General features: G+C 62.8%; 9 protein-coding genes across 9 annotated transcripts; 5 read left to right on the plus strand and 4 right to left on the minus strand.

Annotated features, from left to right (window-relative positions):
* Positions 1-35: 35 nt before the first annotated feature.
* JCM10292_003088 (uncharacterized protein) lies at positions 36-3,562 on the minus strand (the record flags this gene model as incomplete). Its single annotated transcript, XM_076646812.1, has 14 exons — positions 36-63; positions 138-213; positions 269-490; positions 547-556; positions 618-731; positions 815-893; positions 957-1,133; positions 1,194-1,525; positions 1,592-1,694; positions 1,756-2,270; positions 2,341-2,840; positions 2,901-2,992; positions 3,055-3,334; positions 3,400-3,562. 14 exons carry the CDS (start codon positions 3,560-3,562, stop codon positions 36-38), a joined length of 2,691 nt encoding a protein of 896 aa, XP_076507573.1.
* A 684-nt stretch (positions 3,563-4,246) lies between these two features.
* On the plus strand, positions 4,247-6,101 carry JCM10292_003089 (uncharacterized protein; the record flags this gene model as incomplete). Its single annotated transcript, XM_076646813.1, has 6 exons — positions 4,247-4,270; positions 4,344-4,854; positions 4,921-5,059; positions 5,116-5,310; positions 5,363-5,607; positions 5,662-6,101. The coding sequence occupies 6 exons, from the start codon at positions 4,247-4,249 to the stop codon at positions 6,099-6,101; spliced, it is 1,554 nt and encodes a 517-aa protein (XP_076507574.1).
* Positions 6,102-6,837: 736 nt separating this feature from the next.
* On the plus strand, positions 6,838-8,144 carry JCM10292_003090 (glycoside hydrolase family 16 protein; the record flags this gene model as incomplete). Its single annotated transcript, XM_076646814.1, has 3 exons — positions 6,838-7,506; positions 7,574-7,730; positions 7,804-8,144. The coding sequence occupies 3 exons, from the start codon at positions 6,838-6,840 to the stop codon at positions 8,142-8,144; spliced, it is 1,167 nt and encodes a 388-aa protein (XP_076507575.1).
* A 157-nt stretch (positions 8,145-8,301) lies between these two features.
* On the minus strand, positions 8,302-10,666 carry JCM10292_003091 (gamma-glutamyltransferase family protein; the record flags this gene model as incomplete). The annotated part of the gene is made up of 10 exons (XM_076646815.1): positions 8,302-8,382; positions 8,453-8,730; positions 8,796-8,978; positions 9,035-9,182; positions 9,242-9,332; positions 9,409-9,652; positions 9,748-9,983; positions 10,044-10,362; positions 10,418-10,507; positions 10,573-10,666. The coding sequence occupies 10 exons, from the start codon at positions 10,664-10,666 to the stop codon at positions 8,302-8,304; spliced, it is 1,764 nt and encodes a 587-aa protein (XP_076507576.1).
* A 383-nt stretch (positions 10,667-11,049) lies between these two features.
* Positions 11,050-12,020, minus strand: RHB1 (putative GTPase RHB1; the record flags this gene model as incomplete). The annotated part of the gene is made up of 4 exons (XM_076646816.1): positions 11,050-11,233; positions 11,317-11,504; positions 11,580-11,719; positions 11,948-12,020. 4 exons carry the CDS (start codon positions 12,018-12,020, stop codon positions 11,050-11,052), a joined length of 585 nt encoding a protein of 194 aa, XP_076507577.1.
* Positions 12,021-12,699: 679 nt separating this feature from the next.
* On the plus strand, positions 12,700-13,958 carry JCM10292_003093 (uncharacterized protein; the record flags this gene model as incomplete). The annotated part of the gene is made up of 5 exons (XM_076646817.1): positions 12,700-12,735; positions 12,839-12,959; positions 13,158-13,474; positions 13,625-13,828; positions 13,908-13,958. The coding sequence occupies 5 exons, from the start codon at positions 12,700-12,702 to the stop codon at positions 13,956-13,958; spliced, it is 729 nt and encodes a 242-aa protein (XP_076507578.1).
* Positions 13,959-14,309: 351 nt separating this feature from the next.
* Positions 14,310-17,965, plus strand: JCM10292_003094 (uncharacterized protein; the record flags this gene model as incomplete). Its single annotated transcript, XM_076646818.1, has 12 exons — positions 14,310-14,402; positions 14,467-14,554; positions 14,621-14,704; positions 14,765-15,781; positions 15,851-15,894; positions 15,956-16,454; positions 16,552-16,566; positions 16,626-16,657; positions 16,715-16,798; positions 16,882-16,986; positions 17,080-17,170; positions 17,292-17,965. 12 exons carry the CDS (start codon positions 14,310-14,312, stop codon positions 17,963-17,965), a joined length of 2,826 nt encoding a protein of 941 aa, XP_076507579.1.
* A 486-nt stretch (positions 17,966-18,451) lies between these two features.
* SPO12 (Spo12p) lies at positions 18,452-19,215 on the minus strand (the record flags this gene model as incomplete). Its single annotated transcript, XM_076646819.1, has 3 exons — positions 18,452-18,566; positions 18,640-18,723; positions 18,992-19,215. The coding sequence occupies 3 exons, from the start codon at positions 19,213-19,215 to the stop codon at positions 18,452-18,454; spliced, it is 423 nt and encodes a 140-aa protein (XP_076507580.1).
* A 619-nt stretch (positions 19,216-19,834) lies between these two features.
* Positions 19,835-21,644, plus strand: JCM10292_003096 (uncharacterized protein; the record flags this gene model as incomplete). Its single annotated transcript, XM_076646820.1, has 2 exons — positions 19,835-20,320; positions 20,385-21,644. 2 exons carry the CDS (start codon positions 19,835-19,837, stop codon positions 21,642-21,644), a joined length of 1,746 nt encoding a protein of 581 aa, XP_076507581.1.
* Between the last annotated feature and the right edge of the window lie 138 nt (positions 21,645-21,782).

A 21,782-nucleotide genomic window follows, 5' to 3' on the forward strand; every position in this document is an offset into this window, starting at 1 on the left:
TGCGAGTTTCTCGAGGCCTTGCGGCAAATCGCCGCTCAGAAGCGGAACGACATAATTGTCGGGCTGTTGGGCGACATGCCAGAGCAGGTCAGCAGCTGCCCAAGACAGACCTCGAGCAAAGTGAGAGATGAGCGCACTTGAGGAAGAAGGGGAAGAGGAAGTGACCGCCAACGACGAGGGCGAGCGGGACGATGGACACCCAGTCGATGATGGCTGTAACGCGAGTCGTCAGTCTCGACACCCGATTGAACGAGGAAGCGGCACTCACCCCATTCCATGTACGGCAGAAACGCGAAGAGCAGCATCATGACGATGCAGAGGCCGCACGCCGTGAAGACGACGCGGTACCGCTTGAAGATGGCCGGCAACTCGTCAAAGACGGTCGAGTCGGTCGCTTCCTTGACCGTCGCAGACCACTGCATGTCGTAACCGACAGGGTGCGCCAGGAGAGCGAGCAGGACGTGGAAGGAAAGGCCCATGAAGAAGAGCGCTGCACGAGGAGTGGGTGAGCAAGGTGCCGCGATTGCGCGAAATGGTCAGACTGACTGTTGCAGGGCTGCGAGCGGAAGCAACGTCAGCACTATGTACTTGAAGCCGGCAGGAGGGACCTCACGTACCGTCCACTTGGCTTGCTCCCAAATAGCGGTGTGCAGGCCACACTGCCCGGAGCGGTACCGGAGAAGCGCGAATGCGAGCGCGGAAGCACATCCGAAGACGACAAAGAGAGCGACCTGCGAGTTGCGACAGCAGTGAGAGGGAGTCCGAGAAAGAGCATGAGCAGGGCTCGAGAAGCATGGAGGGAGATGTCGCGCACGTTGACTTTCCACGACGGCAGGTACGCGCTGTCGAGCGACGGAGCAAGCATTCCGTAGAGCAGGTAGCCGGCGACAGACCTGCGTGATGTTGAATGTCAGCATTGTGATCGGACCTTGAGAGCCCGACTAGGCGGCACGCACAGCGGGAAGGCAACACTGATACCGTAGTAAGACGAGAGGTAGGCCAAGGAAGAGAACTTGTAGTGGAGCGGGAGGTTGCTGTGCAGGAAGAAGTCTTTGGCCATCGGGGTGAAGATGCCCTTGGTCGGCCACTTCTTGAGCGGGTGGATGAGAAGCTCCGAAACACCGTAGGCATACCTGCACGACCGGCACTCGTCAGTACACCTGATCAGTCTGCTCGAGAGCGAGACTCCGCACTTCTGCCAGCGATTGAGCTCATCGTCACAGGTGAGCGAGACACCCTCTTCGAAGCCGCCCTTCGAGTACGTCGCGAAGCGTACATCGTAGCCGGCGACGAGCATGCGCAAGGCGCAGTCGAAGTCTTCCGACACGTGCGACTCGGACCAGATCTGCCACCTGCCCGACGGCTGGAGCTGCGCGATTTCCTGAAGCGCCGACCAGCGGATGAATGCGTTGTGTCCGACGAAGCAGCCGACATCGCCGTTCGAGGTGACCCAGGCGATCGAAGTGTTGACGAGACGGGTAAAGAAGGCGATGAAGTTCTCGAAGTAGCCGGCACCGACGAGCATCTGTCCGAGAGATCTAACGTCAGTCTTGCTCTTCGCCTGATCTGAGTGCTCGGCGGGGTCACGCACCACATCCGATACATGCTGGATGATAGCACACTCGGGCGACCAGTGCATTTCGGACGCAGCATCGAGGAAGCAGTCGACGGGAACGCGAGTGTCCGAGTCGATGCTGTAAAGGCGCTAGGCGTCAGAGATACCATTTATCCGCGCTCGAGCGACTGACGACGAACATGAGGATGAGCTCGCCAATGCGGATATCGCCGGAAGCCCACACGCCCAGCGTCTTGGATTTCTCGTCCTTCTCGTCGTCGCCCTCCTCGCGCGGGATGACCCGCTGCGTTTCGGCGAGCGCCTGCTCGAGACAGATCTGGTAGAGCGCCTGGTCCTCTTCGTAAGTCCAGGGGTTGTCGGGAGTGCGCTCCGGGCGTTTCTCCTTGAGCAGCGTCTCGATGCGGATCGACAGCTCGAGCGCGACATTGAGGTTGGACGACTTCTTGAAGCGACCCGCGCGCTTGTAGTGCTTGCCGTGGCCGGGACGAGCGACGTAGGCAATGGCGTTGGCCTCGTAGAACGCCTTGCGCGTGGCAAAGTCGCGCTCATTCAGCAGCTGCATACCGTCGTCGCAAACGAGGATCGACACGCTGCCGCCCTGCAGCTCGTACGTCTTGATGGCGTCCTGGAGAGACCGGATTGTCGGCTGCAGGACCGACTCGAGACCCTCCTTGTAGACCGGCATGAGGATGGTCTGGCAGCAGCGTACAGCAGAGTCAGCGAGTTGCAGCCGCGGAAGGCAAGGAAAAAAAAAAAAGACGGACGAAATGCGGCAGCGGGCCAGGCATGCGCGGCGGGCGCTCGCCCGAGTAGTACTTGTTGTTCTGCGCCATCTGCTTGACTGGGCCAATGAGCTGGAGGACGATAGCGACGACGATGACGCAGAAGAATTGCGAGACAAAGAACTGGAGAGGGATGGCGAGGGCGATGAAAAGGCGCGGCCATGAGCCGTCGGTCATGTACTCGACGATCAAGGTGTCAAGCGTGAGCAGGGAGACGAAGACGTTGATCCCCACTGCGAGGCCGACGTGCAAGGGCGACAGGAGGCCGATTGGTCGCTTCTTGCCCACACTTTGCTCTACGTCGCCAGATTCGACTGCCGCAGGTGGCGAGACCTCCTCCTTGACATCTTCAATGTCGTCGTGCTCGCGCCAGATGTAGTCGAGCATCTGGTCCGAGAGCTGGCGAGCGTGCGGCACAAGGCTGGCGACATCGTCGCTCCAGAGGACAAGTGCCGAGTTCGAGCGAACAAACGCCGCATACTCTGTAAAGCAGGCTACGCGTCAGATACGATCGGCATAGCGAATTCGCTTGAAGGCCGTACGGTGCCGCTTGACACTCTTGAGGTCTTCGAGGTGATCGATGATTTGGATCGCGCAGTCCTGGTTGAGCGTGACGCGCTCCTCGTCAAGACCGCTGTAGAGGGAAGAAAACGATCAGACCATGCCGCGGAGGAAGAGCTCGAAAGCGGGGCTAACACCATGGAGACGATGCTGCGGCAGACATGCGACGAGACAATGACGGCCGCCTCGGCATTGATGCAAGCGAGCCCCTCGAGAAGGATGTCGGCGCCATCAACCTCATGCGCGAGCGGGTACGAGGCATACGAAGATGTGCCAGCGGTGCCGACCGAGGTACGGACTGCGACGATGTTGCCCCAGTCTGCGTCGGGGAAGTAGCCCGCAGCTTCGCACGTGCGAAAGATGTGCTCAGCCATGAGGAACTGACGCTTGTGAGCTTGCGCGACCGCTGCCAGATCTGCGGGGAGGGTCCACTCAGGATGCGGCGAGACGACCGCGAAAGCGCAAGGGAAGCGAACGCACCCGTCCCCAGCTCACTCACGACGGAGGCCGTCCGAATGGACCGCTGCCGCCGAGCGCTCTCTGCAAAGGACGACCGCCTCGACGAAGCGGCGGTCGAGAAATGCGAAACGCGGCGAGACGGCGAGATTGCGGCTTCTGCGAGAGATGGCCGTCGGGTCGCCATGGTGGCAGTCGTCGAACTGGCGCTTCGGGGGAACGGGAGCGGAAGGGAAAGAAGACAGCACGACCAGCGTGACGAGCAGGAGAAAGAGCAGGAAGCAGGCAGAAGGACATCAACTCTCGAGTGAGGCGGAAACAGGGCGCTGGACGGCGCTCGCCAGAAGCAGGCAGCTCGATCGCCTGCGAGGCCGGCACAGCGGCGTCCCCTCCGTCCGGACTGCCCAGAAAGCGCAGCGAGCGAGCGGGTCGGTGGGTACGTTTCGGAGCGGACGCACGCGAGCTCGGGGCGCAGCAGGGTTCTGCGCGAGGAAGGGCAGGTCGGCCGGGGCCAGCTCGGCCACGCTCGCGAGCTTGTTCGAGAAACGAGCGCGAGCGGTTGGTGGCGAGTGGGTAGGCGTCAGCTCTCCAGGGTTGCTCCAGGGCGCTCGCCGTCGCCGACGCCGCGCCGCGCGGCGCCGCGGTCACCCCTCCTTCCGTTTTCTCTCTAACTCTATCGCTGCGGTCGATCACTGCTTTCCCGTTCTGCTGGAATGCGCGCCGACGCTCCGCCGCCCTCTCGCATGCTCACATTTGCCGACGGGCGCTCTCCTCGGGCTCGCCGCCGATCAGAGCTGCCGGCTCGCGAGCTGCTCGTCTCCTGCTCTCCTTGTGCTTCGCTTCAACGCTCTGCTTCTCTTCCGAAGCCGCCATGGGGCCTATGCAAGCTGTACAGGTGCGCAGTCGGTCTTATCAGCAGTGTGTACCTCGCATCTGACACAACTCTCTCATCTCCTTCGATCGTAAAGGCTGCCGCCTTTGATCTCCGCTCGTCCCTAATCACGCACTCCAGGCAAGGCTCATCTTCGTCGCAAGACACCTTCGATGGGACCGCCAAGCCCGACGACGAGATCAAGGAGCTCCCGGCGGATGACAGGCCCAGCGCGAGTTGGGCGGAGCAGGCGTCGACTGCTCAAGCGCCCGCTCTGACCTATCACGCCACGCCGAGTGCATCCACGCTCTCTAGCGCGTCCGGCATCTTCGATTGCTACGCCGCCGAGCCCGTCCGGAAACGCTTCAAGGCGCCGTTCCAATCGCACATCCTGGATCGCGAAGTCGGCAATCCCAAGCCATGGATGAACGGCCGCACTACCGTGAAACGCGATAAGCGCTCGTACTTTACGACCCTTTTCGGCATCTTTGTCGGACTCGCGCTCGGCATCTTCGTCATTGTCAAGGATGCACTACACGTCGACCATTACAACTATTGCCCGGTGCTCGACGACGAGTTCAACGGCGACTCGCTCGACCACAGCAAGTGTGCGCTTCCCCCTTCTGCCTCGTCCCGCGTCTCGTGAGCCTTCCTGACCTGTCCTTGTCGTACAGGGCGAGTCGAGCAACGACTGGGCGGCGGTGAGTCCAACGACTTCACGTGGTACACCGGTCACAATTCTTACGTCGCCGACGGCAATCTCTGGATCGTGCCAACCCTGACCAACGAGACCATGCTGCCGATTGACTACGCGTTCGTCCTTCTTCAAGCGCCATCCTCGTCGCTGCTGACCTTGCTCCCGGTTACAGCGCGATGAACAGTACATTTATCCAGCTTGGTAACGTCTGCGACTCGATTCACCAGAGCGACTGCCAAATCGCAGCCGACACCGAGCAGAACCAGACACTCGTCCTTCCGCCTGTGCAAAGCGCCATGATCTCGACGCGCGACAAGGTCGACTTGCAGTACGGTCGTGTCGTAGTCCGCGCCAAGATGCCTACAGGGTGCGCTCACTGTCTCAGACTCCTGGGGCTCAACTGACCGTCTCGTCTTCAGTGACTGGCTCCGACCGCAGATTGCGCTTGTTTCGCAGGGCGAGGAATACGGCCGCTACCCTGCATCCGGCATGATGACAGTGTTCGAGAGTCGCGGCAACATTGCGCAACACCGCCTCGACCAGCTCAACAACGAGATGATCTCCGGCCTGCACTGGGGTCCGGAAGACGCGCCTGCGTACGACCGCTTCTACCTAACGCAAGGTCTCTACAAGGTCTATCGCAAATTCTTCAACGAGAAATACTGTGCGCCACTAGCTGCTTCTACCTGCCTGCCGTCCACTGACCGCTAGTCTGCAGACGAGTTCGGCATGGACTGGACGCCGAGAAGTGTGACCATCTGGGTCAACAGCCGGGTCCGCATCAGCTTCCGATACGGTTTCGGGCGCAAATTCTGGGACCTCGGCAAGTTCGGATACAGCTACGCAAACGGCACCATCATCGGCAACCCCTGGCAGAGCGCCGAGAACCAGCACATTGCGCCGTTTGACAAGCCGTTCTACCTTCGCATCTCGCTGCAGGCCGGCGGGACTGACGGCTACTGGATGGACTCGCTCCCGAACAAGCCGTGGCGCAACAGCGACTCGCGACCGCAGGCGATGCAGCGCTTCCTCGACTACCTCTCTGTTTGGATGCCGACTTGGCCGTCGGGCGACAAGATCCGTGACCGTGGCCTCGCCATCGACTCGATCAAGCTGTACCAGCTGGTCCCGAGGGGACAGGAGTGCTCTCCGTTGTAGACTGGCCCGATCTCGTTTTGCATTAGATCTTTCGCATCCTTTCCGGTCCCTTCGCCATTCTAACAAGCGAGCCTGCTTAGTTCGAACTCATGACTGAGCTTCGAACTGCTCGACAGCTGCTCGATACACCTTGCGACTTCGCCTGGCTTCTTCCGCTGCGACTTCGCCTTCCGTCTTTTCTACCTGCTCAACTCGGCCACTTGCGCGGGCAACGAGATCGCTGCCTACGCTTGCGTAGTCGCCAGTATTGCCGGAAGTGGCGGAGTGGCAGGCGTCGTTCTGCTTCGGGTGAGGGCGAGCGACTCGGAGCGAGGTCCTTCGGTTTCGTCGAATGATCGCGCAGTGGCGCACAGAAGGCCCGCAGTCGGCATTCTGGGGCAGGGCACGGCCCTCAAGGTTCTATCCGCAGGCTCGGATCTCGTCGCGTGCCGGCGGCCGACCCTGCCTGTTTGGGACACCCGCTCGCCGACTCTCCTTCTCCCGGTCCTGCTGCCCTATGTTCGGCTGATGCTGCTCGGCTGCTTGCCGCACTCGGTAGAATGGGCGTGCCGCCCGTCCGCAGTCTCGCACTGCGCGCCGAGGCGGTGCTTTTCGAGAAAGTCGCTTCTCTCGCCTGCCGTTCGCACTCATCGCAGCGCCCGCGCGAGCAACTAGGCTTCCCTCCTGCCTCTCGTGCTGCTGCTCATCGCATACGGCGAGCGTGCTGTCGACGTGCCGGGCACGGCTGAAGCTCAACATGCGCTCCATCAGCCTGCTCTCCTGCATCCCGCTCCTCACGGTCCTCCCCTCATCCGTACAAGCCGCCTACTCGCTGCAAGAGCTGTGGGCAGGCGACGACTTCTTCGACGGATGGCGGTTCTGGGGAAATCGTGACAATCTGACGAACGGCGCCACCTACTACGTCGCCGCGGACGAGGCGCAAGACGTCGCCTACACGAATGCGGACGGCAATGTCGTGATCAAGGTCGACAACACGAGCCAGCTTGCCCCGAACGGTCTGCGCAACTCGGTCCGCATCACGACTGAGCGCGCGTTCGACATTGGGCACCTCTTCGTCATGGACGCCCTGCATCTCCCGTACGGCTGCTCCGTCTGGCCCGCCTTCTGGACGCACGCTGTCAGCTGGCCGTCGGGAGGCGAGTGTGATATCGTCGAGGGGGTCAACCTGCAGGAGGCGAACGGCGTCGCGCTTCACAGCGTTGCCGGGTGCTTCGCGGCCGACGGCACGGGCGTGCCGACCGGCGAGCTGACGGCAACCAACTGCGATCACACCGTCAATGCAAACCAAGGGTGCACCTTCGAGGACGCGCGCAATGCGAGTTACGGCGCGGAGTTCGCCGAAGGAGGGGGCGGAGTCTACGCGATGGAGCTTTCGAGCGAGGCGATCTCGGTCTGGTTCTTCCCGGTGCGTTGCATTCCGCGGACCGATTCATGCGGATCCTCGAGTCTGACCCTTGCACCCTCTTTGGCAGCGAAACGAGGTTCCAGCCGACCTGCGCGACTCGTCGACCTCGCCGGATCCGACGACTTGGGGCCGACCCGTCGCCTACTACGCCTCGAGCGGCTGCAACATCAACCAGTTCTTTGCGCCTCAGCAGATCACCATCAACATCGCTCTCTGCGGCGACTGTACGTTAGCCGGACTTGCTCCTCGTTCGAGTCGCATCGCATCCTTCTGACACTGTCCAACTCTCGCTTGCAGGGGCTGGTCAACCTGGCGTGTTCTCTCCCGTCTGCGGCACCGGCACCTGCGCTGAGTATGTCGCCGATCCCTCTCACTTCGACACCGCCTACTTCGAGATCGCCTCCGTGCGCGTCTACGGCGGCGGACTCAACACGCGGTATACGAACGGGACGCTCGCGGCTGCGTCGGGCATCATCGGCGCGATTGGAGGCGGCGACGCGGGCGCGATGGCGACGGGAGTGAGCTCGGCGGGCCGACTCGTAGCGCCCGGAGCGGAGGGAGGCGTTCGAGCTGGACTCGGCGCAGTAGTGACGGTGCTCATTGCGGGTCTGTCGGCGGTGTTGTACCTTTCTCACTAATTTGCAGCTCGCACTTGTTTCAATCACTCTCAGCACGTGCAGAGAGCGCGGCTGTCTCAACGAGATCCGTCCACAGAGGGAAGGCTCGTCTGATGCGCGTCTGTGGATAGGGGCACTTTGACCTCGTTTTCATCCAGCTTCCTATCCGTCTCTTCGTCTAGATCTGCGGCACCGCGTGCCCGTCTCCCCGCTGGTCAGAGCCTCCGGCCCACGCGCCAGACGGCAGCTTTTGAATCACCTGCAAAAGCATGGACAGAGGTTGTCAGTCTATGTCCCGTCAGCCGAGGATGATAATGGGACCGACGCACCTGACCTCGGCCAAACATGGCCCGCTCGTGCCCCGTCAACAGCTCGACGTCGTGCCCCATCCGCCTCAGCTCGTCGACCACGGCCGGCTCGATCCCTTCCTCGAGATACACCGTCGTGCCGATATCGCCCTCGTGCTCCGGATTTTGCGGTACGTCGGCCGAGATGCAGAAACGCGGCGCGTCGAGCGCTTGCTGCGGGTTGAGGTTGTGGTGGAGCATGTTGAGGAGGACTTGAACGTGTCCTTGCGGCTGCATGAAGGCACCCATCACGCCGTAGACTGCGCATTCGAGAGCAAGATCAGTACCGAGTAGCTGGAGACCGGAACAGCAGGATTGATCGTACCCATGAACAGGTCGCCGCCCTTCTTGTCGCCGCGGGTGACTAGCGCCGGGATGATGGTGTGGTACGGCCGCTTGTTTGCCGCGATGCAGTTCGGGTGGCCCTCCTCAAGCGTGAAGTTGTTGCCGCGGTTCTGCAGGCTGAAACCGGTGCCCTCAGGAATGGCATGCGTGCCGAAGCCAGCATCTGCGAGTCAAGACAACGGTCAGCGGGTGAAGCGGGGGAGCTGATGAGCCGCGCACAATTCGACTGGATGTACGAGCAGCCGTTCCCAGCTTCGTCCACAACCTCAAACAGCACAGTATCGGAGGACGAGATGGGGGTGCCCTTGTTGATGACCGGGCTGGACTTGCTCGGGTCGAACAGCTCGGCACGCTTGGACAGATACTCCTGCGTTCTCAAAATGGTCAGCGCAAGCTGATAGAGCGCGCTCGCTGGGAAGGGCTCGCCTTCGACAGCAGCTGCTCGACAGGAACATTCACGTGCTCCGGGTCGGCCACATACGCCCGAGTGTCGGCAAAGGCAAGTCGGATGGCGGAACTGCGGAAGTAGGGCATACAACCGCGCATGAGTCAGCGGTTGTTCAGCCGCAGAAGGCAGAAGCCGGGGAACGCACATGAGTGCATGAAGCCATTCGGCGGAGAGGTGCTCCGTCTTGCTCAGGTCAACCTTGCCTTGCTCCTGCATTGCCTCGAGGATACCGAGCGCAATGAGCGCCGTCAAGCCCTGCCCGTTTGGTGGAGTTTCATGCAGCGTGAAGCCGTTCTCGCCGCCATAGTTGACCGAGATGGGCTCGACGGGCGTCGTCATGTGCTGCTTGAGGTCTTCGAGGGTCATGACTCCACCTCGAGCTTGCACGACTGCGGAAGTAGCGGTTGGTAGAGCAAGGGGCAAAAGCTCAAGGAGATTAGCGGGGGCGACACTGCGTGAGAAGGTCAATCGAATCGCCACGTACGATCGACAATCGCCTGTGCAATGCGGCCCTCGTAAAACCCGGCTTTCCCCTTCTCCGCGACCGCACGGAAGGTCCTCGCCAAGGTCGGGTTCTTGAAGATTTCGCCCGGTCGTGGCGCATGCACGTCGCCCGTCTCTGGGTCGGTGATGAGCAGCTCGCGATAGTTGGGCGAGCAGCGCTTGAACAGATGCTGCGCCTTGATCCAGCCGTACGACGAGATCTCCGAGATGGGAACGCTGTAACAGTCGAAGCAGTCAGATAGCCGCCTGGCAATGACGGGAAGAGCTGAACGTTACCCCGCCTCTGCCATCCGGATGGCCGGGTCCAGCACATCCGCCATGCTGACTTTTCCGCTCCCGAGCTTCTCGAGCGTGTCGCACCACAAAGCAGCGCAACCCGGCACGGTAGCGGCGTTGATGTCGAGCATGGGGATCTCGCGCCCCTTGATTCCCAACTCGCGGCACTTGTCGAGCGTCAAGGCTGCAGGCGCACGTCCAGATCCGTTCAGCGCCGAGACGTGCTTTGTCTTTGCGTCGAAGAAGAGACAGAAGCCGTCGCCGCCGATGCCGCACGACCCGGGTTCCGTGAGGTTGAGCGCGGCGGACACGGCGACGGCTGCGTGTGCGAGCTATCAGCATCGTCTCGACGCGAAGCTGCGGACGAGACGCACCTGCATCGGCGGCGTTTCCTCCCTTGCGCAGGATCTCTAGCCCTGCCTCCGCTGCGAGCGGTTGCGAGCACGCAACCATGCCCTTCGTCCCTGTGTGCTCGATTCTCCGAGGTGAGCACTCGGATCGTGGCAGTGTCAACGCTGTGTAGACGCACCGTAGACGACTGAGCGGCGCGAAGGGAAGCGGTTGAAGGGCACCTCGAGGTCGGAGAGAGCATCGTGCAGGTGGAGCGAGTGCTGGAAAGGCATGGCGGGCGTACGAGCAAGAGACGAGAGACAGCGAGAGCGGTGCAGCAGACGAGCCAGCCTTGCTTAGGTGCCCGCAAGAGCGGCGAGTCGGGATCAGGCGCGGCGCGGAGGGCGAGCCGGAAGTGGGGAAGAGGCCGCGGCGAATGTGCGATTGCCTCCCCTGAGCCGCGCATTCAGGAGAACCGAACAGAGATACACGGGGTCGGCAGGACTAGTGGGAGGCGCAACCGTAGGGAAAGAAAGAGCTCTATCGAAACACACAGGGTAAAACAGAAAGCGAACGAGCGAACAAAGGGGAACCCAGCACGACCATCCGACCCTTCACACGCCACCCACCGCTTCACAGCCGCCCGAGTCCAGCAGCAATGCCACTCCTCGGGCCCTCACATGACGGCGCACCCGCTCTTCTCGGGCTGCTCGGGCTCGGGGTTGAGGTCGCGCTCGATCTGGGCGACGACGAGCTCGAACAGGCGCGAGACGTTCTCGTTCGTTCGTGCCGACGTCTCGGTGAAGGCCGTGTTACCCCACGACGCGGCGAGCGCGGCACCTTCCTCGCGCGTCACTTGCCTGTGCGTGAGGATGCCGTACAATCAGCTCACGCGCGATCGAGGTGACACCACGGTGAGGGCCGGCCGGTATGGAGAACGCACCTCTGCACCGCCAAGTCGGACTTGTTGCCGACGAGCACCATGGGGACGTTTTCGCGCCCCGTGTAGCCCAGGATCTTGTCGCGGATGACGGAGCACATCTCGAACGACGAGCGCGACGAGACAGAGTAGACAAGGACCCAGCCGTGCAGGCCGACGGCGTGGCGCGATGACAGGATCGAGAACTCGTCCTGAAAATGAGCGGAGCGCGAGTGAGTAAGGGAGGAGAATGAGGGAGAAGAATGAGGTGGACAGCGTCAACTGACCTGTCCCGCCGTGTCGATGATGTCGAGCTGGTAGTCCTGCCCCTTGTACTTGACGTGCTTGGTGAATGTATTCTCAATCGTAGGGTAGTACGACTCGACAAAGTGCTGGTCGACAAACTGGACCGTCAAGGACGACTTGCCTGCAGGAGCCGTGGCGAGAGTGTCAGTGCCGTTCACCCGAGACATGCCCTACTCCCAGCTATGGTTCGGTCGCTCCTTTGATTCCCTGCTGCCTAGCCCGGACGACCCGCACATTGCCTCGCGCGAAGGACATTCCCGCGCCCGGTAAGTCCGCCTGAAGGCCGGCCCATTTCCCCGAGATCACCAGTACGAGATGTCGCCGCCGTCATGCGTGAGAATGTACGCACCGACAGAGCGGGACCCGAGCAGGGCGACCTTGCGCTGCTTGGGGCCGATAAGCTTGCCGGAAGGAGTGGTCATGTCGGGAGGAGAGATAGGCGACTGCCGGCTGGAGCGGGTTAGCTGGAGCCATAGCGCGCGAAATGCGGGTAGGACGCACGATGTGAAAGAGTCTGGGAGAGGCAGCAAGTGGACCAAGCTGTTGCCGGACGGAATGAGGTCGGCGAAGGTCAGCCACGAATCGTCCTGATCGCTTGTCTCGCCTGTCCGCCTGCCTCAGCGGCGTGCGCAGTCTCTGAGCAGCCGCTCGTGCGCTGCTAGTCCCGGCGAGCGGTGTGTGCGCGGTGCATGCGCGATCCCGATCAGTCGGCGAGGCAAGCCGCAGGGTCTCGCGACCACGGCCCGCGTCGGAGCGGACAGCCCATCCGACTGTCCAGCGACTGTGCAGACCGTGCAGACTCACGTGCGAGTGCGAACTGGCACAGCTCTCGAGCGAGGCGAGCAGCGGAAGCGAGAGAATCGCAGCCCCGCCGAACCGCCAGAGAGCGATGAGAGAAACTCAGACACATCACACCAGAGCGAGATCTGAGAGGTGTGAGCAGTCGAAAAGCACTCTTTGCGCCGATTCACCCTGCTTCTCTGGCAAAAGAGGACGAACGGGAACTCTTTCCGGCAGTCTGGGCACCGCATCGTCCGTGTCCTCCGTCTTGCTCGTCTTCTTGACCTTCCTACAGCTTGATCATACGCAAGGCAGCTCGACATGCCTTCATTCTGCGAGACCATGCTAACCCGCTACGTCTGTCCTGCTTCCTCTGCTTCCTCATCGTGCCTCAATCGGCTCACTCGCTTTGTCCCGCCCCACCGTGTCCTTCGCTTGGCCTCGTCTCCATCGTACACAGGCGGACGAGATCCGCATAGCGACGCAGCACCCGTTCCTCGCTGCTGCGGGCAAGCATGAGCTGTCAAGCGCCAAGTTGAGCGAGTGGCTCACGCAGGACCGCATGTACGCCCTTCACGGCTGTAGGTCCCTCTTTCTCTGCGAGCCTGCGCACCAACTTCGGTCATCTGGATGACGGTCGAGCGGCTCCGCCTACCGAAAGTTGACGAAGCAAGCTAATTTGTCCCCTCCTTGACTCCGTCAGACCCCAAATTCATCGGTCCGCTTCCTATCGTGCAACTGCAAGCTCAGTACTGGCGCTGAAAGCTCCGGTCTCGCAGCATCCCTCATCTCCGCCCTCCCGCTATCTTCTCCGGCGCATCAGACCGCCTCGCAATCGACCCTCTCGCTCCTCTCGTACGCCCTGTCCAACATCCACCGCGAAGTCGGTTTCTTCGACTCGCTCTCGCCGCGCTTCGGTCTCGACCTCGCGACGCGCCCGACAGCCGCAGCGGGCGGGGCGGGCCGGCTCGAGGGATCGCTGATGCGCACCGAGACGAGGGCCTACGTCAATTTGCTGATTGCGACCGGGGCGGAAGCGGGCCGCAACGGAGGTGGGATGGAGGAGGGATTGGTACTGCTGTGGGCCATGGAGAAGGTGCGTTGCGCCCTGTCACCCGACAGCTGGTATGCCTGAGAAGGCTGTCGCGCGACTGCCGAAGCGTTGCCTGCGTGCACGGCCCAGCAGTCTATGGAACAGCCCAGGGCCAGTCAGAACAAGCTGATGCTTTGATGCTGGCAATGCCAGCTCTACAACCAAGCCTGGATCTTTGCAGCCTCGCACAAGCCCACCGATCCGCGCACGACCGACGAGCGCACCTCTGCCGCGCTTGCCGAGCTTATTGACAACTGGACCAACGACGAGTTCGCCGAGTTCGTCAAAAGATGCGAGGAGGCGGTCGAGGGGTTGAACCTGCAGGAAGGGACGGAGGAGTGGATCAGGGCGGAAGAGGTGCGTCGCCCCTCACACGAGCTCTCTGCCTCAACGCGCGAATACTGTTGTATAAGATGCTCACGCATCCCTTCTGCAGATGTTCAAGTACACGCTGTACCTCGAGCAGCGCTTCTGGCCCGCGCTCTGAGCCGACTTTCGCGTTGAAACCGGCGCAGAAGAGCTCGACCGGGCCGCCTTTCCGACCAGACGATCCCCCTCGCGTTTCCCCTAAGTAGATTCTTCAGGTAGAGCGTTTCTCGCTGACCGCAATGGCGATTGGGAACCGGAGAGCTCTCTCAGGAGAATGATAGCCTGAGACGCAACTCGCATCCGCAACGCCGCGGCCTCGTAACGGCTTCAGCACTGCTATAGAGGTCGCGAGAGAGCTGCTACCGGTCAGTGAGCCTCAGCAACGGGCTGCTGTGGCTTCTGAGTGATCGTGTCTCGTCGCGTCGCGTGCCGGCTCCTCGTCCTCTCTGTGCGCCGCTCACCGCCCGCGATGCGGCTGCTGCAGCTGCTGGGCGCGCTCGCGCTCTGTGCAGCCTCTGCACGCGCTGGACCGCAGCTGGATGAGACTGACTACACTCCGATCGTGCATCCTCGCTCCGCTTCCCGGTTCTCACGGGGATTGAGCGAGCTGACCTTTGTCTGTGCAGGTCGTTCCGCTGGCCGTGCGAGGGCCGTACCTCGGTGCATACCTCACCGGCCGGGAGGACAAGAACCTCGCGACGATGGACCCGCATTGTCGGTTCTCCTCTCCCGCTCTTCCCCACTTCGCGCTGACCCTGCTCCACGACCCGCGCGAGACAGTCTGGACGACGGTGCCGCTTGGCTGGAAGGGGCTGATGCGAGTCGACGGAGAAACATGGAACTGGATGGGCAACCTGACAGAGTGTGCGTCCCACTCTTCTTCGTCCTGCCTTCAGTGTTAGCTGAAATCCGCCGCACTCGCAGGGCCCGCCGCGCGGAACGCCTCTTTCCATCACAGCACGGCCGAATCGAGCTTCACCCTGACCAACCTCCCGCCGACCGTCGCGCTGCGCGCTTCTTTCCTCTCGCCCGTCACTCCCGCCGACGTCTTTCGCCAGTCGATCCCCTTCTCGTACCTGCACCTCACCGTCGAGTCGCTCGATGGTCAGCCGCACGACGTCGAGGTATACAGCGAGGTCAACGGGCTCTGGCTCGCCGACGCCGAGGACGAGGAGCTCGAGTGGGAGGGGTTTGAGCCGTCGCGCGGGCGCGACTGGGTTGGTGCGCGCGCCGCGCTGCAAAACCAGCGCGTGTTCGAGGAGGAGTGGCACGAGGACCTCTTTTCAAAGGACTGGGTCCCGACTGACCGCATCCTTCACGGCGAGCTGTGGTACGCCGCGCAGGCAGCGCCCGGCTCGCCCGTCGAGACGACCTTTGCCGCCGGCGACGACGCAATGTTGACGCGCCGCGAGTTCGCCAAGTCGGGCTCGCTCGCGAGTCACACGAACTCGACCTTCCGCCCGACGCGCACCCGGTCGGCGCGCAACGCCTCGCTCATCCTCGACGAGCCCGTCTTTGCGCTCGCGCATGCCTTCGGGCGCGTCGGCGCCGAGACGTTTACCGCGCATCGCGAAGCCGTCGTCGCGCTCGGGCACGTACGCGACCCGATCGTGCAGATCCGGACGGGGGTGCCGGACGCACCGCTGAACGAGCCGCTGCGTCCGCTGTGGGCGTCGACGTTCTCCGACCCGAAGCAGCTCGTCTCGTTCGTCATGAAAGACTTTGAGACGGCGCGCAGGCTCAGCAACGAATTCAACGCCAAGCTCTATGCCGACGCGCGCGAGGTCGAGTCGCACGAGTATGGCAATGTCGTCAGCGTCAGTACGCGGCAAGTCTTCATGGCGCTAGAGGGAGGGTGGGATCAGTCGCAGGAGGGTGGTCGGGCCAGTGACGGGCTGGTCGCGTGGAGCCCGGTCACGGGCGAACCGATTCCTGCTGTCGGTGCATCTTCACCCTGCAGCTTGCGCGACCGTCACTTAGTCATCATACTGACGCACACCTTTGACGCAGTCATGCTGAAAGAAATCAGCTCGAATGGCAACGTCCAAACGATCGTGCGCTCCCCGATTCTGGCTCTTTCCTTTCTTCGCATCTTCTCATGACAAACGCTCGCAGGATGTCATCGCTCCCTTCCTTCCGTTCCTCCTTTACGCAGCGCCAACAATGCTCCCTCTCCTCGCCGAGCCGATCTATCGCTACATGGCCACTGGGCTGTATACGCCCGTCCCGCCCACACACGACCTGGGCGACCACTACCCGAACGCGACGGGGCACGACGACTTCCTGTACCCGGGCTTGCCGATCGAAGAGGCGGGCAACATGCTCTGCATGGCGCTCGCGGGCATGCGCGTTGCCGAGCCGTCGACGGCGCCGCTGTCGGTGCATCAACGGCTGCAGCACCTGTGGGACTCGGCGTCCGACTGGGCCGAGGAGAAGCGCTCGGGCTCGACGGCACGGAGGAGCCGGGTTGGGTGGGAGGCCGAGGTCGGGATCGGGAGGGACCACCGCAGGGAGGCGGCGAGGATGGCGAGGAGCCAGGCGCGCGATCGGTACGATTTGCTCAAGAAGTGGGCCGGATACCTTGAGGAGAACGGATTGTATCCCGGCGATCAGCGTGAGTGCACTCAATGGATAAAGGCAGCTGCAGCCGTTCTTCCCGCCGCTCTGCCAGATATTGCGTGGTGCTGACTCCACCTCTGCGCCTCACGCAGGAACAACGGACGATTGTATGCCCTCGCACACCTCGTCGCTCGTCAGTGCACAGCTGACGTTCCTCTCGACGCAGTCTTCGGGTCTGCCCCTAATCAGACTTCACTCGTACGGCCGCCCGCCTCTCGGGCTTCTCGTTTTGTCTGCTCACACTCAAATTTACAGGTTGTCAAGGCCATCGCAGGCTTGCGCTCAATGAGCGAGATTGCCGGAGACCTTGGCCACACCGACGACCGGCAGCACTACCTCGTCAGTCCACCGTCCTCGTGCTCGCTCATCTCGTCAACCGCCCACGAGATCGTCAGCCAAGCTGATCCACATGTCACACACAGGATGTGTCAACGCGCTTCCGAGATAAGTTCCTCGAGCTTGCTCTCGCCAAGGACGGCACGCACCTTCTCGGCACGTACAATAACCAGACGAGCTGGGTCACGCATGTGAGCTTGTGGACTGAGCTTCTCCTGTGACGAAATTAGCTCCGAGAGCTCGATTGTTGCAATTGCTCACCCTCGCCCCTCTTCTTCTCGCAGTACAATCTCTACTTCGACAAGCTCCTCGGGCTGAACATCTTCCCGGACTCGATCTACACCATGCTGGACAAATTCTACCCGACGCATGCCGGTGCGTCCGCCCCCTCACGCCTTGCCAACGACAACGACAGCAGTCTGACCCATTCCGATATCGCCAACTTGCGCTCCTGACCATCAATCTGTCGCTTCGGGCTCTCCCGCGCCTCTCGCAGAACCTTACGGCCCAGCGCTCGACTCGCGCTTCCCGACGCGGGCCAAGACCGACTGGCTCGCGTGGGCCTCTGCGCTCTTCCCGTCGCGCTCGCCCTCGCGCACGCTCTTCCTCCACTCGCTCGCGTCGTACCTGCGCCAGTCGCGCAACGCCGTCTTTGGCGACTCGATCACGCCGCAAGAAGGGTGGAGCGTCGGGTTCCTCAGCCGCCCCGTCGCCGGCGGGCACTATGCCCTCCTCGGCCGCGCCGTCATGGAGCAGGCCGCCGCCGACCGGCTGCGCGCGCGGCTCGCGGCGCAGAGCGGGAGGATGGTGCAGCTCCTCGCGGCGCTCGGCGCGGGCGCAGTCTGTCTCGTCGCTTGGCGCGCGGCGAGGAGGTGCAGGCACCACAGCCGGAAGGGGTACGTCGAGCTTGGCGCGTCGAGCTCGGGGCGCAGGGGCAGTGGCACGGCGGGAGCGGTGGGGAGGCGCGGGAGCGAGGGCGTGTGGCTCGCCGAGAGCCCGAGGAGCGTCTTTGAGCTCGAGAGCGTCGTCGACGAAGACGAGGACGACGAGCGGCGCGCCGAGGCGTGGAGTCGGGGCGCGGCTAGGCTGAGGGGGAACAGCTATGCCGAGGGTATGGAGGACAACGCCCTTGGGCTGGGTGGGCCGGGCTTGCCGCGAAAGAGGGAATGAGTGCGTGCGATGAGAAGGCCACGGGTCGCATTATCTGTCTGTCGGTCTCTCTGGTAGTTCCTCCTGTGTGTTGCGTCTGCGCATTTGCATCGCTTGCTTTGACTTGCTGCTCAGTTGAGAATCGCGACACCGAGGCCGCCTCGTCGACCCTTTCGAAGCCAATCTCTGCGCACGCTGTTGTGTCGCCCTGATTTCCCGCCTCGAGAGAGAGGGTGAGCGCCATACGCATTGCATGCGAGCGAACAGAACGGCGTGATGCTGTAACGACATGTGGGAACAGGAGACGAAAGGCAAAGAGGGAGAAACCCAGAGGGGAGGGCGTAACGACAGTGGATGCTGGATGAGCAAGTGGGGTGGCGCGCTGATGCCGTCTTCTCGTTGTCGGCCGTCCGGAAGGTGCATGGGACGGTGACGGAGAAGGGCCCGCGGCGGCTAGTGATACACGGGCAGGGGGAGGGCGGATGCTGAGAGAGGAGAGAACGGCGCTCAGAAGGGCGAGGCGTTCTCCGAGCCGAACGTCGACGACTGGCCGAGGCTCGACTTCTTCTGCTGCGGCTGTGTGGACGCCTGGAAGGACGACGAGAGCGAGAGAGGCTTGCCCCTGGGAAGGTGAGAGGAAGGTCAGCACGAGTCTCGCATGACCGCGGCTTGATCCGCATGTCAAGGGAGCGTACTTGTTGAAGTGGCGCTGCTTGCTTTGCGCGAGCTTCTTGGTGCAGGGCGAGACCATGTGGTCGGTCGGCGAGTGGAACGACTGGCTGAGTGCGGTCAAGCGGAAGATGGCAGTAGATAGTGCCGGCGGGGCGATTGCGATTGAGGTTGTCCCAGAGGGTTGTCGAGGGCGTGGGACGAGTCATTGGGATGCATTGCGAATGGATGAAGGCAAATGTTGAATGACGAGAGCGAAGGAGAGCCGGCAAACGTCACGAGCCGGTTGGCAGCGGGGCGAGGAGGGGATAGAGAGCAGAGCATCAGTAAGCGTCCATCCTCTGAAACCAGCGCAGGTTCTGAAGGGACGAGACGGACCCGCCCGCGACCTTGGAGAGGAGGAAGCTCTTTGCGCCGAGCATGGCGGCGTGGCCCTGGGCGGTGGGGCCGGTGCCGTGCGGGAGCTGGGCCTGCTCGGCGGGGGCAACGTGCATGGGCTCGATGCTGTGCGCGGACGCGGTCGACGACGACGCGGACGAGGCGAGGCTCGAGGTCGAGGGGGCGGGCGACGAGGTGGTGATCTCAAAGGTCGGGGTGGCCATCTCTGCTCTGCTGGTGCTCGTAGCGTGTGTCTCGTGCAGTCTGGAGCGGAGCAAAGGAGGGCGCGGGTGGGCGGAGAGAGCAAAGAGTCGAAGCGAAGCCGCGCGGAAGGCGGAGGTTGAACGACCCGCAACTCTCGCACCATCGCGCCCGTCTGGAGGGATGAGCATAGACCAAGAGCTACAAATACAGCAGTCAGACGCACTGCAGCTTGTACTTGGAACCGCTCGGGTAAGACGAGGCCGCCAGCACGACTTCCTCCTTTTCCCGCCAATGCCTGCTTGCTTCACTGATCTGAACCAGGCCTGTCCAGTGTGACCAGCGTCTTGTAAGAGGAACGTGTGCAATCTCAGCGCCTACGGCTGGCTTCCCACGATCTGTCCCCTCGCGAAGGTCCCCCCTTTTCAGCTTGGCTTTCACCAGCAACCTCTGCACGCCCGCACCTCGCTCGAGAGCAGCGCCGCTTACGCCCAGTGCTCTAGACAGGCAGGTGCCCTCAGCGCTGTCCATCCAGCCAGCGCGCAAACTCGCTCGCGCTCCCTCTCGCCTCCGCTCCCTTCCCTCACGACGTCGCCCCCTCGCCCCTTCCGCAGACTGCGCCCCGAGCCGCGCTGGCTCGGCATGGCGGACGCACACCCCACACCTGCAGCGCCGGTCGAAGCCGGCCCGCCCGAACCGTCGACCTCGAGCGTCCCCTCCGACCAGCGCAAGCTCGCCAGCCTCGGCAATCTCCCGCCAGAGCTCAAGGCGCTCATCGTCGAGAAAGTCGACGAGGCAGATCGGGCAGAGGCTGAGGCCGATTGGGAGGACGGAGACGGCGACGAAGACGACGACGAGGACGACCATCCCGACGGTGTCTTCACCAGCAGCGGGCTCCTGGGCACCTCTGGCTCAAATCCTCCGCCGAGGGGTGTTAAGGACGATCCGTGGAAGGATGTCAAGGAGCCAGAGCTGGGCCCGGACGGCAACCCGACCCCCGAAGCGCTCGCTCGCATGCGCGACTCGTACCTCACCGACCTGAGCGAGGCGCTGCGACCGTCGGGCATCGAGGCGCTCACTCTCGTCAACCGCGAGTTCAGCGAACTCGCGCTTCCGATCATGTGGCGGGTGCGCATCTTCGTATTGAAGCGTAGATTCCGTTACATGGAGCTCATTCGCCTTCCTCGCGCAGAGCCTCGACTTCGAGAACCGCTCCAACGAGTCCGTCCTCGCCTGCATCCGCACCATCCTCCCGCGCCATGCACGCCATGTCCGCTCGCTTGAATTTGGGCAAGCCGACGGGCGCATGTTGCGCGCCGAGCCGTATGGCACGGGCTACGACGCCGAGGACCCCTTCCTCCCCATCCCACGACAGCGCCTCGCCATCGTCGACGCTGCTGAGCGCTACGGCGGCGTCTCGGGCGATGGTCTGAGCTCCGAAGTGCGCCACCGCCGGACGAGGAGCCTTCTCATGGCCGAGGTCGTGCGGCAGTGCTCGAACGTTGTTCGCATCGACTGTGAGGCGCTGCCAAAGACACGCCTCGACTGGGTCGACCAGATCGAAGAACAGGACTTTGGGGACCGCAACATCGTGTACGACACGGACCACGCTGTCGAGGCGATCAAGACGCACCTCGGCGCCAAGCTCGTCGACCTCACCTTTCTCGCCAACGACGACAACGTCACGACAGAAGCAGACGTCGCAGCACTCGTCGCCGCGTGCCCCAGGCTCTTGCGCCTCGAGCTCGAGTGCTACGTTCCGTCGGGCCCGCAGGCAAATCGCGACGCGCTCTACCGCGCGCTGCTGCAGCTCGTCGAGCTCGAGTCCTTCACTCTCCATGGCTGCGACTTTGTCACGGACGACTTCGCCGCGCTCGACCTCCCGTGGCCGCTCAAGGTGCTCGCGCTCGGCGAGTGCGAGAACCTGTCGTTCCCGGCGTTCCACACGCTCGTACACCGCTTCGGCAAGACGCTCGAGTGCCTCGACATTGACAACACGCCGCACACGAATGTCGACGACGACAACGAAAAGTGGGCCGCGCGCGCGCTCGACCTCCCCAGGCTCGACACGCTCGTCATCGCGACACAGCACGAGGCGGCCTTCTTCCTCGAGGCGTTCGCAGCATGCCCGATCGCGACGCTCGGGTTCGGCTTCTGCCCCGCGGTGAGCTACCGCGACCTCGAGGCGTTTGTCGAGCAGCACGTCGACACGCTCCGGCGCGTCGAGATTGCGCACGACGCGGCCCTCACCGAGCCGCAGGTCGAGAGCTTCGAGGTATGGTGCCACGCCAAGGGCATCGAGTGCGTCCTTATGCCGCCTGGCAGCGACGACGAGGAGAGCGACGACGAGGTCATGACGGACTGGGACGAGGACGAGGACGAGGACGACGTTGACGAGGAGGACGACGATCATGCGTGGAGCGACGAAGAAGACGAGGACGACATGGACTAGAATCATACGCGACGGCAGTAGGAGCCCGCAAACGCATCGCATAGCTTCCGCTGTGCACCGCAAACATGGAAAGATCGGCAGCGTTCATCTCTTTCTTGCTGTGCGGCAACGGCAACGCAATGCATTCGCGTCCACACA

Source organism: Rhodotorula paludigena, assembly GCF_050403205.1.
Source record: "Rhodotorula paludigena JCM10292 DNA, Rt_paludigena_JCM10292v1_ctg6, whole genome shotgun sequence".
In the NCBI taxonomy this organism is placed as follows: domain Eukaryota; kingdom Fungi; phylum Basidiomycota; class Microbotryomycetes; order Sporidiobolales; family Sporidiobolaceae; genus Rhodotorula; species Rhodotorula paludigena.